Below are 16,509 nucleotides of genomic sequence, written 5' to 3'. Positions count from 1 at the left end.
AAAATGCACATCGCCTACCAGAACACCCCCGAAAAGAGCCTGTGATAACTGTTCGATTTTCGTCGCTAGCTCTTCAGAAAAAATGGGGCCAGAGTCTTTCTCTTCTGAAGACGCTAGACACGAAGCTGAGGTTTTTGGACAACCTATTGGCCGAAAACAAACGGCTTCTGTGGCTTGCACTACCAAGAGCCGAGAAAATGAATTACGCCTTTATATGGCCAAAAAAACGGCTACATGTTTGTTCCGAAGCACGAGGGTGCGAAGCCCCTCCGTATTCGTCCCGGAAGTGATCTTGTTAAGGTTACGTAATCCGCTAACATGGAACGGAGGATTGTGATACTCTTTCCTTTGATCAATGACTACCTCAAGCCCGCACTGCGCCTATAACAACAGTTTTTTTCGGTTCGTTTGGCTCTATTCTTCAGAAACCGTCTAACTATTTTATTTTCATTCAAATGCGCAAAGCCTTACAAATAAAGAGGAGGAATTGAACTTGTTGCGATCTTCTTTCGATAAATAATTTGACGTCTTGGCCCTTACTGAGACATTGCTTTCGATTACCAGCGATACAACAGCGATTGAAGGGTAGCTTTGCGAAGCAACATGTAGGACGGGAAAGAAAGGTGATATTGTCTCCATTTATTTACCGAACAAATACTATTATGATGTTCTTCAGGGTTACTGTATTCTTGATCAATACTTTGAATCACTTTTCATAAAGAGAAGTGCCCTTAAAGTAGGTGTGATTTATCATGCACCTTCTGGGTCTTTCAGGCAATTTAATCTGTTTCTTTAACCTTTGTTAGAATTTATATCAAATTCCAAGACACCAGCTCTTAGTCTTGGGGACTTCAATGTTATTCTTCTGCACGTTTCTGATTTAAAGATTTAAATAAAGAATTTGGCGATATGCTGTCCGTAAATCGTTTTTCCAACGTAATCGATATTCCTTCTCGTATCACATCATCAAGTGAGACCCTGATTGAAATCTCCTTAAAAAATTTTCACCGAAATGATATTCGAGCGGGTGTTTATACGAGAGATTTGAGTGATCATTAGTCGATTTTCTGTTTTCCTCCAAAAAATTGTACTACGCTGCGAATAAAACGAGTGACAGAACAATATTACCTAGGTTAAGTTGGAGCAATACGGAGCAGTTTCGCCAACTCGTAGGGCGCGCAAATTGGATACAGTACTTAAAAGAGACGGATGTAAATGTTCTGTATGCCAAGTTTATCAAGAAAATTATTGAGTTGTACAATATCGCATTTCAAAAAGTTATTTTGCGAAGCTGCAGAAAAATCAGAAAACCTTGAGTCACAGAAGAACTACTACACAAAATAAAAGCCAGAGACAAAAATAATTGCAAGTTTATAACTTCACTTGAATAAGCAATACAAACAGAATAAAAATCGCACCGGCACAAACTTTCTAGGGAAATGAAAAATCTCGTATTTGATACTATTCAAACAAATTCGCCCACATATGTTACGATCCCAGTAAGACATGACGCACCGTGAAGGATTTATTACACAAAACAACCACTACTTTGCCAGCGGAAATAAAATTTTGGGATCAAACATTATCAAGTAGAGATCTTGCAAATGAATTTGTTCGTCATTTTTAACCTCCGACGCTTACAACGAAAATGCCACAAACGAAATCGAAAGGTACGTGCCTCCGAGTCAGCAGCAATCAATGTTTATTTGCCCTACAACTCCTATGGAAATCTGTGATTTGACGCATGAGCTGAAAAATAGTTGTGCTTGTGGTGGGGTGGTATCAAAGCCGCACCTATTAATGCAGATTCTGATCTTATTTGTTGTGTGCTTTGTCACTTATGTAACTTATTCTTAGAAACTGGCGCGATCCCAGATAAAATGGAAATCGCCAAAGTTAGTGTCTTGTACCAGGGTGGTGCGGTTAGCAACATTTCTTATTAGAGGCCAATATCCATACTCCCGCTTTTTTTCAAAGATGGCTGAAAAAGTAATTAACGCCCGAATAACTATTCACTTTAAAAAATTCCAACTGTTATCTCCAAAACAATATGGGTTTTAAAAGGGCAAATCAACAGAATCAACATCACTTAACATTAAAGAAAAAAATGTTTCCAACATAGAAAACCCTCTTTACAATTGGTATTTTTGTTTATTTTAAAAAAAAGCTTTTTAATCAATCAAGCTTCATATTTTTTTTCAGAAGGCTCTCATATTATAGAATACGTGGCATGGAGAGCTATCTCTCACCAGAGTACAGCTTGTGGTATATAATACCGTATTATCAGATGGTAGATACCTCGCTTTTGTTGTCCCACAAAGGTTTGTATTAGAACCAGTAGTAATCCTTCTTTATAATGATGATATCGTCAACTGTCCTGAGACTCCTGAAATAGTGTTATACGCTGACGACACAATTGTGTTTTTCTTCACGAAAGATGTTACCGTCCTCGTACGTAATGCTAATATTTACCACCAAAATTTATGGCAGTGGTTAAGTGCTAATCAGCTACTTTTAAATACACAAAAAACAAAGCATATTATCTTTTCTACTATAAACAAACAGGTCCAACGTCCTAATACCATATCGTTCAAATCAGAAGTGTTACAAGTTTCAGAATATACGTTTCTTGGTCTCCATTTCCACTAATCTCTTCTCTTCGTTGGACCTATCATGAAAGTTATGTAAAACGCAGTGTAGCCCAAGCAATTGGCCCCCTTAACAAGCTTCGTAGGTTGTTACCCGAGAACATGAAACGACAACTTTACAACTGCGGTAGTTCACTCAAGGCTACATTATTGTTTACTAGTTTGGGGAGCTACGCCAAAATCAAACACGCATGTACTTTATTTAATGCAAGAACGTGGTTAGCGATTCATTCACAACTTGTCAAGTTGACACCACGTCTCTTTGTATTTTAATAGTAGCTGCATATTTACTATTGAGGACATATACAATCAACGCCTAGCCGAAATAGCCTTCCTGAACTTGAAATACGACCTAGATATGTTTTTATCATTATACACTAATAGTGATCCGCATTATATTCCCAGGCACAGTTCATTTAAAAAAAATTCAAGCTAGGACATTGTATGGCATTCAACTGCTTCAATAGCAGATACCAAACCTTTTAAATATGTACCCTCATTTACTTGATGTTATGCAAAACTGCTCTGCTCTGTTAGCCTTCCGGAAACAGTTAAACGGCTTCTACTCGAGCAATAATGCCATGTTCTTGCTTCTCCTCTTTTGTAGCTCTTTTATTGTGTGCGTGTGTTTTATGTAATAATGTTTTTGAGTTGTAAAACTGTAAACACTATTTTTAAGCATGTAACGTGATTTATTTTCTTACGCATATTTATGCTTGCAAATTTGAATTTAGAGTATTGTACAGACTCCAGAAATGAATACAAACTGTGTATGGTTAGCCATATGTTGTTCTATTGTTGTACATAGAATTGTGTAAGGTTTGAAATACAAATTCTAAACCATTTGCTTTTTGTAACGAACTGCTGCTTGTGGTTTTGTGCTGCCTGCGTGTAAGGGCCTAGTCAGGCGACTTTAAATGTTGCCTTTTGCTATAGCCCCCGTGGAACCTGTTTTGTTGCCAAAGTAAACAATTCAGTTCAATTCAATTAAACGAAATCTCAACAAAATGAGGCCGCAGGCTAGAAGAGTATCGTGAAAAACATGCAGTGTCATTTTGGGGTGGTGGTAACTATAGATTGCAGTACTTAATACACAAAGAAAGTAGTGCAAGTATTCGTTAGCATGACCACCGGACTCTTTTCCCTTTCAAATTCTATGACCCTGTCCTTCCGACAGAGTAAAGAGGGTAGTAATGGGGTAACTGACTTGCTCCATCAAATTCATTGCACGTTTCAAGCTTTAAAGAAAATAGACGGACAGGAATCGATGCCTAAAACATTTTGCAAAAAAACCCCATTTGAATTAAAAACATTTTGCGGTGAAGAAGAGAAGCAGAGCGAAGTAATCTAGTACAAATATAGGCAGCATAAATATAAATGAGAGCTAGCGTGAACAAAACAAGTACAATTCTACTAGTCAGTTTGGCACAAGACCCTGTCAGAAAGGAGCCATGGTCACAAAACCCTGCTATGTTCACAAGAACCTGTGACCATGATCACAAGATCGGCTTATCATCAAGCCCAACGAACGCCTTTTTCAACTATTTTATTCACCAGACATCACTGGAATAAAATCTATCTCCATCTCCAACAGAAACCATTGAAGCCATAAGCATTTCAATATTTATAGACACCGTTGTTTAAACCATGCATTGTTGTGTGCCGTTATGTTCGCTTGCTGCGTGCGTTTTTTCTTCTGATTTATTTTGTGTAAAGATGTGTGTTTTTTCATGTATTATTTTACTGCTTTTTTATTGTACTCACGATTGTAAACACCCCATTTTAATGGCACTGGCCCTGCGAGTAATAATAATAAACAAAAAATATTAACTTCCCCAGCTCGTCAACCGCCCGTCCCTTCCCAAAAAAGGGCTTTACTACTACTATTACAAAATGATAAATTTAACTCGGTTGTTGTTATCGGGCAAGTGGCAACAGCTGACAAAAAAGTTTGCACTGTCAACTGGGTTATGTATCCTCGAAAACACCTGCAGAGACTGAAAGATGGGCGATTTGGAAAATCGTGGAAAAAGCAGCGCAGTGCACAACAGGACAGGATGACAAAGAGACACAACACAACCGCGGGCTTACAACTAGTGTTTATTAGATTCCCGTAAAATATATTGTTACGAGGCGAGGACGCGGAAGAGAAGAATGTATTTGAAGTATTTACACTATTTACAGGAAGAAAGGCTGGGCTGCCGCTAACATCAGAACGACCCACAAGAGACCTCGTCGTCTTCCTCTACCAACAACCGTCGCTGGACGCATTGTTCTTGCTTGTGGACCAATCCCTCAGAACTACATCGTTCGTCGTCTACCAGAACACCCCCGAAAAGAGCCTGTGATAATTGTTAGATTTTCGTCGCTAGCTCTTCAGAAAAAATGGGGCCAGAGTCTTTCTCTTCTGAAGACGCTAGACACGAAGCTGAGGTTTTTGGACAACCTATTGGCCGAAAACAAACGGCTTCTGTGGCTTGCACTCACAAGAGCCGAGAAAATGAATTACGCCTTTATATGGCCAAAAAAACGGCTACATGTTTGTTCCGAAGCACGAGGGTGCGAAGCCCCTCCGTATTCGTCCCGGAAGTGATCTTGTTAAGGTTACGTAATCCGCTAACATGGAACGGAGGATTGTGATACTCTTTCCTTTGATCAATGACTACCTCAAGCCCGCACTGCGCCTATAACAACAGTTTTTTTCGGTTCGTTTGGCTCTATTCTTCAGAAACCGTCTAACTATTTTATTTTCATTCAAATGCGCAAAGCCTTACAAATAAAGAGAAGGAATTGAACTTGTTGCGATCTTCTTTCGATAAATAATTTGACGTCTTGGCCCTTACTGAGACATTGCTTTCGATTACCAGCGATACAACAGCGATTGAAGGGTAGCTTTGCGAAGCAACATGTAGGACGGGAAAGAAAGGTGATATTGTCTCCATTTATTTACCGAACAAATACTATTATGATGTTCTTCAGGGTTACTGTATTCTTGATCAATACTTTGAATCACTTTTCATAAAGAGAAGTGCCCTTAAAGTAGGTGTGATTTATCATGCACCTTCTGGGTCTTTCAGGCAATTTAATCTGTTTCTTTAACCTTTGTTAGAATTTATATCAAATTCCAAGACACCAGCTCTTAGTCTTGGGGACTTCAATGTTATTCTTCTGCACGTTTCTGATTTAAAGATTTAAATAAAGAATTTGGCGATATGCTGTCCGTAAATCGTTTTTCCAACGTAATCGATATTCCTACTCGTATCACATCATCAAGTGAGACCCTGATTGAAATCTCCTTAACAAATTTTCACCGAAATGATATTCGAGTGGGTGTTTATACGAGAGATTTGAGTGATCATTAGTCGATTTTCTGTTTTCCTCCAAAAAATTGTACTACGCTGCGAATAAAACGAGTGACAGAACAATATTACCTAGGTTAAGTTGGAGCAATACGGAGCAGTTTCGCCAACTCGTAGGGCGCGCAAATTGGATACAGTACTTAAAAGAGACGGATGTAAATGTTCTGTATGCCAAGTTTATCAAGAAAATTATTGAGTTGTACAATATCGCATTTCAAAAAGTTATTTTGCGAAGCTGCAGAAAAATCAGAAAACCTTGAGTCACAGAAGAACTACTACACAAAATAAAAGCCAGAGACAAAAATAATTGCAAGTTTATAACTTCACTTGAATAAGCAATACAAACAGAATAAAAATCGCACCGGCACAAACTTTCTAGGGAAATGAAAAATCTCGTATTTGATACTATTCAAACAAATTCGCCCACATATGTTACGATCCCAGTAAGACATGACGCACCGTGAAGGATTTATTACACAAAACAACCACTACTTTGCCAGGAGACCTCGTCGTCACAAGAGACCTCGTCGTCTTCCTCTACCAACAACCGTCGCTGGACGCATTGTTCTTGCTTGTGGACCAATCCCTCAGAACTACATCGTTCGTCGTCCGCTAGTTTGCTCCGTGCCATTACCCCCCGGCGAAACAAGCGCCGTCGCGGCGCTACGGCGAATCCATGAGGGGCGGTTGGTACGGCTTCAGCCGGACTACGTGGACAATGTCCGTAGAAGGTGCACGAGTCGACGAGGGAGGAGAAACTGTGGAGATCTCATACGTGACATCGGTTACTTGACGTAGCACACGATACGGGCCACAGTACCGGGGCAGCAGTTTTTCAGAAAGCCCGACTTTGCGGGTAGGTGTCCAGAGAAGGACAAGGGATCCCGGTGGGAAATGGGCCACGCGATGTTTGCGGTCATAAATCGTCTTTTGGACAGCTTGCGAGGAATAAAGTCGGTGGCGGGCTATCTGCCGCGCATGATCAGCGCGGGCAATGGCTTCACTGGCGTACTCCGACCGCCGTAGCGGTAGGTCGCCTGACGTGGGGAGGAGTGTGTCCAATGGTATAGTAGGATCACGGCCATATAGAAGGTAGAATGGTGAATATCCTGCGGTATCATGCCGCGATGAATTATAAGCGAAAGTCACATAAGGCAGCATGATGTCCCAGTCGCGATGGTCCGCAGAAATGTAGCAAGAGAGCATATCTGTCAGGGTTCGATTGAGGCGTTCCGTGAGGCCGTTAGTTTGGGGATGATATGCTGTAGATAGCTTGTGCTTAGCAGAGCATGAGCGAAGAATATCGTGAATTACTTGGGAGAGGAAGTAACGTCCGCGGTCAGTGAGCAACTGTCGAGGTGCGCCATGCTGGAGAATTATATCGCGAAGCAGAAAACCGGCTACATCTGTAGCCCAGCTGGTCGGCAATGCACGCGTGATGGCGTAGCGCGTGGCGTAATCGGTCGCGACAGCAATCCACTTGTTTCCCGATGAAGACAAGGGAAAGGGGCCAAGCAGGTCTAGACCGACACGGAAGAAAGGTTGTGCCGGGATGTCAAGAGGCTGGAGCTGGCCCGCTGGAAGCGACGTTGGTGCTTTTCTGCGTTGGCACTGGTCGCAAGCCCTGACGTAGCGGCGTACGGAACGGTATAGGCCAGGCCAGAAGAAACGACGGCGGACTCGATCATAAGTGCGAGAGATGCCGAGGTGCCCAGCAGTCGGCATGTCATGAAGCTGCTGCAGCACAGTGGAGTGTAGGTGCTGGGGAACAACGAGCAACAGCTCAGGACCATCGGGACGAACATTGCGACGGTATAGGATGTTGTCACGGAGCATAAACATTGCCGTTGAAGTGTCGGGTGCGGCCGAGTTAAGGCTGTGTATAATAGATCGTAGTGCCGGGTCATGCCGCTGCTCTTCCTTAATGCGAAGAAGGCCAGATATAGTGCACAGAAAAGCTGCACCGTCATCGTCATTGTCGTCGGGTGGGTCGACAGGGTGGCGGGACAGGCAATCAGCGTCTTGATGCAAACGTCCAGATTTGTATTTTACATCGAATGTATACTCCTGGAGACGCAATGCCCACCGACCTAGCCGCCCGACGGGGTCCTTTAGCGAAGAGAGCCAGCACAGCGCGTGATGGTCTGTCACGACTGTAAACTGGCGGCCGTGCAGGTAAGGACGGAACATGGTCACTGCCCACACAAGGGCGAGACATTCCCTTTCAGTGATTGAGTAGTTGCGCTCTGGGGTGGAGAGAAGGCGGCTGGCATAGGCGATAACACGCTCCAGTCCACCTTGTCGTTGCGCCAAGACGGCCCCGATACCGTAACCACTGGCATCCGTGCCGACTTCTGTGGGCGCATGAGGATCAAAATGAGCCAGAAGTGGTGCATTGGTGAGCACGGAAACTAGGGTGGTAAAAGGGGCCATTTGATCGGAGCCCCAGGAAAACGGAACGTTTTTCTTCAGCAGGCCGGTAAGGGGTCGGGCAATGTGCGCAAAGTCCTTGATAAACCGTCGGAAGTAGGAACAGAGTCCCAGAAAGCTTCTGACGTCTTTTGTTGAGTGCGGTGCCGGGAAGTTCTGGACTGCGCGAACTTTATCCGGGTCGGGTTGAACTCCCCTGGCGTCAACGAGGTGCCCCAGGATTGCTATTTGTCTACGGCCGAAATGACATTTTAGGAGTTTAGCTGGAGACCCGCCCGTCGGAACAGTGCCAGGATCTCAGAAAGGTGCTCGAGATGGGTGGTAAACGAAGGCGAAAAAACGATAACATCGTCCAGGTAACAGAGGCAGGTGGACCACTTAAAGCCCTGGAGCAGTGAGTCCATCATGCGTTCAAATGTTGCTGGCGCGTTGCAGAGGCCAAAGGGCATCACCTTGAACTGATAAAGACCATCAGGTGTTATGAAGGCGGTCTTCTCACGGTCCATTTCATCCACGACAATTTGCCAATATCCCGACCGAAGTTCGATGGATGAAAAATATTTGGCTCAGTGGAAGCAGTCAAGGGCGTCATCTATCCGCGGAAGGGGATAAACGTCTTTCTTCGTGACGGCATTAAGGCGTCGATAGTCCACGCAAAACCGCCATGTGCCGTCTTTTTTCTTGACTAGCACCACTGGTGAAGCCCATGGACGTCAGGAAGGCTCAATGATATCATTCGCCAGCATCTTATCCACTTCTTGTTGGATTACTCGCCTCTCAGCGCGGGAAACTCTGAACGGGCGTTTGTGAATTGGGCTTGCGCTTCCTGTAATAATTGGATGCTTCACCGACGAAGTTTTACCTAAAGGGCGGTCTTTGAGATCGAAAATGTCCCAATAGGATGCTAGAAGTCGGCGGAGCTCAACGGACTGTGCAGGGAGGAGATCGGGAGCCAACATCGTTGAGTATGGTTCGTTTGGGGAAGGGGCACAAGAAAAGTCATTGGCGGGATGTTTTTGGGGATCGGCCGTTAAAACAGAATGGTTGTACTCTCCTAAAGGGGACAGATGACCAAGAGTGATTTCTTTGGGCAGCGATTGCACGGAAAAGCTGAAATTGAGAAACGGAAGAGATGCTCTGCTTTGCTTGATTCTGACAACGGTGTGTGGTAGCTTCACTCTGCGCTCCAGTGCAACGAGTGTGGTTGGCGATACGACGTAATCCCCGTCCGGTACAGGGGAAGAGATGAACAGCGGGACATATGTGAATGCTTGAGGCGGTAAACGAACATCTTCGAGACAGCACAGACGCGGCAAGGGTTCTTCGATAGTGACTGGTGGCAGTGGAAGGTCGAGGTGGACGAGGCCGAGAGAACAATCTATGAGCGCTGAATGATCCGACAAAAAATCTTGGCCTAGAATAAGGTCATGGGTGCAGTGGTCTAAAACGGCGAACAGGACTGTTGTGTCATGGCCAGCGATGGTGACGCGCGCGGTGCACATACCGGCGACCGCTGGGGTACCTCCGTCAGCGACCCGGAGACACGAAGTGGCTGGGGTCAAAACTTTTCGCAGACGACACCGAAGCTTCGCACTCATGACCGATACTTGCGCCCCGGTGTCATGAGCGCACTCACATCGACCCCATCAACTTTCACGTCCAACAAGTTCTTTTCGGCTCGCAGTGTTATCAGAGGATTTTCAGGTCGGTCGGAAAATGCAGCGTCACCTCCGGGGGCTGCATCCTCTAGTTTTCCTGGGAGGGTCTCGAGTAGCTGGTCGGCAGGGTCGGCGAGGAAAAGCGACGAGGAGAACGGGACTGGCGACGCTGCGGCGATGGGGAACGACCAGACCAGCGGTTGGCGTCGGAATCAGCGGTGTTCGGCTGCGGCTGACGGCGGGAGTAGAAGCGTCGAGGAGGGTCGTCAGGGTACTGGTAGAAGTTGTTCTGGCGGGGCGGAAATGGACGGCTCCGGCAGTATCGAGCCACGTGGCCTACCCGTCTGCAGTTGAAGCAGATCGGCCGGTCGTCAGGAGTCCGCCATTCATCAGCAAGGCGGCTCTGGAAACGTGGCGGCATATTGTCGCACCGAGAAGGGCTGATGGGTGAACGATAACGAGCGCATGGGTGACTCACGGAGCAAATTGGTTGCACTCCTAGGTTCAGCAGCTCTTCGCGCACAACTGCCTGTATGAGAGGTACAGGGACAGCGGAGGAGGTCTGGGCGTCGTGGGGAAAGCAAGTTGGGGCAATGGCCTCAATCTCGCGACGTACAATTCTTGTGATATTATCTGGAGTTGGTGGCATCCCTGTGGAAGTGCGCTGTCCTGCTGGCGGCTGGAGGTTATCTTCGCAGGAAGAGGTCGCAGCCGTGTTAGGGAGCCGGGTGAATTTTTGAGCGATTCGGCGGCTTTTCGCCAGCTCAAAGCGACGACATTCGGCGATAAGGGTGTCAACTTTGTCGCAGTTCTTGAAAACTAGAAGGTTAAAAGCATCGTCGGCTATGCCTTTTAACACGTGGCCCACTTTTTCTTCCTCCGACATCTGACGGTCAACTTTGTAGCAAAGGGCTAGCACGCTCTGAATGTAAGTAACGTACGATTCAGTGGGGCTTTGCACGCGGGAGGCAAGGCCATTTTTGGCTTCCAGCTGCCGACTCTCGGACCGTCCGAACAGAGCCTTCAGCTCTTCTTTACAAGCGTCCCAACTGGTGAGGCGGGCTTCGTTTGTGTCAAACCAACCTTTGGCCGCACCTTTAAGGTAGAGGTCCAGGTTGGCGAGCATGAATGTGGGGTCCCAGCGGTTGTGGCTACTGACACGCTCGTACATAAGGATCCAGTCTTCTACGTCGACGTCATCCGTGCCGCTGAATTTACCGGGTTCGCGCGGGTGGGTAAGGATGATGGTCTGGCCTGTAGCAGCCTGGCTAGGCGGAGTCATGGTGAGGGTTGTCCCTGAGTGCTCTTTGCGAAAGGAAGTGTGCCGGACGTAGCGTCCGCTACGCATCTCCGTCTTCGCAGAAGGCCAGCACCTCCACCACAAGATGTTACGAGGCGAGGACGCGGAAGAGAAGAATGTATTTGAAGTATTTACACTATTTACAGGAAGAAAGGCTGGGCTGCCGCTAACATCAGAACGACCCACAAGAGACCTCGTCGTCTTCCTCTACCAACAACCGTCGCTGGACGCATTGTTCTTGCTTGTGGACCAATCCCTCAGAACTACATCGTTCGTCGTCCGCTAGTTTGCTCCGTGGCAATATATAGGCAAGTGTACACATTCGCATAATGATCAGAGAGGACCGACGCGTTTAAACTTACGTTAAATAATAAAAAAAGACAATAAAGGAAACAGAACGGTTAGAAGGGCTCGCGGCTCACGTGAAAATATGGCTGCCTAACTGGGTTTCCTTTTTGTGGAGAGCGCTGGAGGTCTATCTTACGCAGTAATCTTGAGAAATGCTAACTTAGAAGGCTTCTTTATTTTGCAAAGGTTCTGGATGATGGGCTGATAGAGCGCCAAGATATCACCAAAACTTGGCTCGGAGCCACATTTTTTTTGCAATCGTCAGAAAAATTGGCATACGTGCCGTTTTTAATCGTCCCTTCAAGCTCACCTATTCTAACAATATTGCACTGTTCCGTCTGCCCCACGTACAGTCTTTTACATGACAACGATGTGCGGTATATACCACTCGTTTTGCAGCGTACAACCGCCCCTCGTGTTTGACACTGCGCGTGTTATGGCTGGCACCATGTGGACGTTTCTTTTTGTTGTTCACCTGTGAACAAAGCCTACCTGTTCTGTTACATTGCAAGAAAACAACTTTTTCTAAAATACTTTCTTGAGAAATTGACTAAAAATTATCGTTTTCTTTTAAAGTAAAATATTTAAAAAACGTTGAACACTATACACACAAGTGAGCAATATCCATTTTTTTCCGCCTTCTTAGAGTGCATCGGTATATTTTAGAACTCTGGCTAAAGATGGCGGAAACTTCTGCATATCATACTGATTGCGCTGAGTCCCAAGAATTAGTCGTGCGGGAAGTGTAGAAAGGTGACAAAAGCAATGCCCAATCTTCACATATTTGTATGCGTCTAAAGAAAGAAAGGGAATGCAAGAGAAGAACGGGAACACGGCAGGGCCCTTTGGCGGTACTAGCTTTGGGGGCTCTTGCAAAGGATAGCGAATCTACGCAGCGACGGTGGCCCCACTATGGCGGCGGGATGTCGTCAGCTACCAACTTATCACCGTGGATCGTTCAGTAGCGCCGGCTAACTGTATTCGCCGCGGCACCGGGTTTCCGCTCTGTGATATCATGTCTGCTGTTCCAGTTAGCTTGGTGAGGTACCCGAGCTCATGCGTTGGGAAAACTACCGCTCCTGTAAAGCTGGGGACCAGGAACGTTATGAGATGTCGAGACCGCATGGACTATTGGCTGTGAGTTACAACGAACCCGTGTAGTTTGCGGCCGGTGGTACGCCCTTTGTGTCGATCGCGGGTGACGTTGCTGGTCCGCAGCATAACAGGAATGGTAGGTGGCCCAGCACGTTAACTGTGGCAATTTCGGTTGGTGGAGTCGCGGTTCTTTGCAAGCGCACCACAAGATTCCACCAGTCGAAAAGCCCCATCTTGTTCCTCCTCTAATCCTGTGCCCTGTTCTTTTACATTCCAGCTCATGTTCAACCACCAAATAAATGCCCACAGAATACACCATTCTCCTGTGCGTACTCTGGGGTGGCTGCTTGGAGGCACAGGTAAAACTGGCATCAGCGCGTGGGTGCATAGTTTTTACAGACTTTGGCGTAGAAGGCATGTACGAATGCATATCTTATAAACCGGAGAGTACCATTCTATTGATGTTAATGCGAAGCTACGTCGATGCGCGCGTATGTTGATGAACGTGCGTCTACATGGTAGAGAAAGTAAGTGGTCCAAAGGTTCCTTCTTTTATTTCTTATTTTTTCCACTCCTTTTTTCGTACACCAACTTAAAAAGTTGATTTCTGTAATGATGAGACATGTGCACGAGAACAGGTACTGCACTTTAGGTCACCGTATTTGAAGCAGCATTATTTTAGGTGCACTTTAGGCGTAGGTGTTTTTTTTTTCTAATGGAACTTGCAACTTATGCATTTAGTTGTACCGGATGATAACTGGTATTGATAAAACCTCTCTTATATGCCGTCCTGCCTTGTAAGTGTTTTCAATTAAAGCGGTGTACACTGTATCAAAAACAAGAAAATGGCATTTATATTCTTTGCAGTGTGCTGCCATGTAAACATGTCCGATTTTGCTTTATCAGTCTGATTTTGCTCTCTCAGCCTGGCGTTGACACACCGTCCTCCTTGACTTACGAACGACATGGTACATAACACAGGTTTTAGTATACCATGATTGTGATGCATGAAACCGAATGTTCACGACCAGTAAGGCCACGTCACCATTCCCATCCCGAGCCATCCTGTTGTGGTATATCTCTACATCCTGCCAGATGCAGCTGAATTACCCAGGCGTTACAAATGACAAATTCACATCCGTACACATTGCAACCTTAAGCCCATGCGACATATTTGAAACCAAAGCTGCGTTTTCAGTATTTCTCTTTTTATGCTGGAGCACGCGATCTGGACATTGTGCAATTTTGCAGGATAATATGCACTGGTCTTCGCGTCTTCATTCAGTACTAGTTCTTTTGTGCGCTCAAGTTACAGCTATGCTATTATCAGCTTGACCCTGGAAATTTTGTCGACTTGTCTCTGGAAATTTAGTCACAGCGTATCAAATCATGAACCCATTAGAGCAGCATGCGAACACAAGAAGCCAACAGCATATACATTCCAATTTGTGGGACCATAGTCCCCAGTCAGCAGTTGTGTGAATAAGGTGTGGTGGGAGCTACATTTACTCACATTAGAGAAGGACAAGGAAGTGCAGCCTGAATATTCAAAACTGAGTAAAAATATTCTGGTCTTGTCATTGTTTCTCTCAAGGTTTCGTGCTTTGAAACGCTGTAAGGAAGTTTTCAAGGATAGATCAGCAGTTTTAGAATGGCAGGTTATCCGGAATATGTGCTCGATACAACTGAAAATAAACTAGCGGTGAAAATAAAGATGTCTTAACAGCTGTGGAAGGTGACAATGCACTACAATATCAGTGTGGCATTCTCCGCACCCTTTAAAAATAGCCGCATTTGTCTGGCTGTACAAAACGCTTACGAGGTGATGAATCTAGATTGGCAAGGGCCATGGTCTAATATGCGTGATAAAATTTGTATCAACCAAATGCCTCTCTCATGTGGCACCTATTATACCAATCAAACGGGTTGATGTGTTACGTTGAGGATAGGAGCGCAGTGTACCCCATAAAGTGAAGTTATCACACGACCGTGACGTTAATTAAGCGTACTGTTGTGGCGGCGTGTGCCGCCGGTGAAAGAACGACTAGACAACTTCAGTGCACATCGGAACAAAAGACCCTTTATACCAACTTGCGCATGCTTATATACTTAAACAACACTGGCGCCACCTGCGGCAGTGATCGCGGAACTGAAACCAAAAAGACAAATATACAACATATTCTCTTCCTTAAAAACAGCTATATGGATGAGTAATGTAGTAGGTTAGCATGTTAGTACATATGCAAAAATACTATACAAAAATACAAACTGTACAATGAACATAACTATATACTAATACAAGATCACATCATTTACTAAAGAAATCCACCACAATGGACATGTCAGCTCCATTCGCATTAGCACAACTTCGCGCACTAGTTGTAGCCATAACGCTGTGGTGGTAGTCGCTTTCTTGGTGGTTGCACCCTGCGTTGCTGTGTGACTGCTCCGGGAGACTTGGCCGGCTGCGTAACAGCAGGCGACCTGGGCGCCTGCGCAGCGGAAGGAGACATGGGCGCCTGCGCAGCCGAAGGAGACATGGGCGCCTGCGCAGCCGAAGGAAACATGGGCGCCTGCGCAGCCGAAGGAGCAGCCGAAGAAGTCCTCGTCGTTAACTGTGGGGTAGGGCCCTCACATGTAGGCGGAGACCCTCTTTCACTAGCTGTACCGCTTCTTCCCCACGTATAAAGAGCGGGAGAGGCTCGCGGAACCTTTGAGAACTTCGACGCATTCCACGTTTTACCATCATCCAGGCGGAAAGAGGCTGGTCCTTTACTGCTGATCACCTCTCTTGGGCGGTTGAATTCCAGGTCGCCTTTAAATCTAATTCTGGGTTTCTTCACTCTGACGAAGTCACCAACGTCAACTGTGGTTTCCCTTGCATCCCTCCGAGCATCCGTGTATCGTTTGCTCTCCTGTTCACGTAAACGCCGATCACGTAAACGCCGGATTTCCAACTCAGGATCGTCAAAGAAGGTGCCCGACAGATGCCCGACGACATCCAACCGAGTTCCTGGCAGCCGTCCGTGCAGCAGAAGCGCTGGAGCTTTTGCCGTTGTAGCATGCGGTGTGCTTCGGTAGACACCCAGGTACTCTGTTACCGCCTGGCGCAAGGGTCGCTGCTCAAGAACCGCCACTTGAATGAAGCTTTTTATTACTCTATTAAATCGGTCCACTTGGCCGTTTGCTTGGGGGTGGTACACGGACGAATGCTTCAAGCGAATGCCACGACCTTGCAGAAACGCCTTGAATTCCCGGGATGCAAACTATGGACAGTTATCGCAAATAATCTCATCTGGGTAGCCTTCGCGCGCGAACACAGACACTAAGAAACGCGTTACTGCGCTGGTTGTTGTGTCACCACAGAAGTATACTTCGGGCCACTTGGAATGATAGTCGACCAGCGTGATTGCATATCTGCAATCGTAAGGCGCCCGCTCAAATGGACCGACAATGTCCATGCCCAGCTTCTGCCACGGCTGATCTGAAAAGGGGACCGGTTGCAATGGTGTAGCTCGCACCTTGACGCTCTTGTCTGCTTCCTGGCATATGCTACACCTCTGGATAGCTAGCTTGACTTGGCGGTCCATGCCCGGCCACCAATACTTTTCTCGCAGGCGCGCTTTTGTTCGCACCAATTCGGGATGCAACTCATGTGCTGCAGCGATTAC

At 46.0% G+C, this 16,509-nt stretch overlaps 1 protein-coding gene across 1 annotated transcript; it reads right to left on the bottom strand.

Moving 5' to 3' along the window:
• Window positions 1–10,183: 10,183 nt before the first annotated feature.
• LOC144160686 (uncharacterized) lies at window positions 10,184–11,377 on the bottom strand. The gene has a single exon (XM_077691892.1). The coding sequence runs from the start codon at window positions 11,375–11,377 to the stop codon at window positions 10,184–10,186; it is 1,194 nt and encodes a 397-aa protein (XP_077548018.1).
• Window positions 11,378–16,509: the final 5,132 nt, after the last annotated feature.

The sequence above is a fragment of the Haemaphysalis longicornis genome, unplaced genomic scaffold, assembly GCF_048455015.1.
Source record: "Haemaphysalis longicornis isolate Haplotype H1 unplaced genomic scaffold, Haemaphysalis longicornis Haplotype H1 scaffold_11, whole genome shotgun sequence".
Taxonomy (NCBI): Eukaryota; Metazoa; Arthropoda; class Arachnida; order Ixodida; family Ixodidae; genus Haemaphysalis; species Haemaphysalis longicornis.
This window is presented reverse-complemented; position numbering and strand designations above follow the sequence as displayed.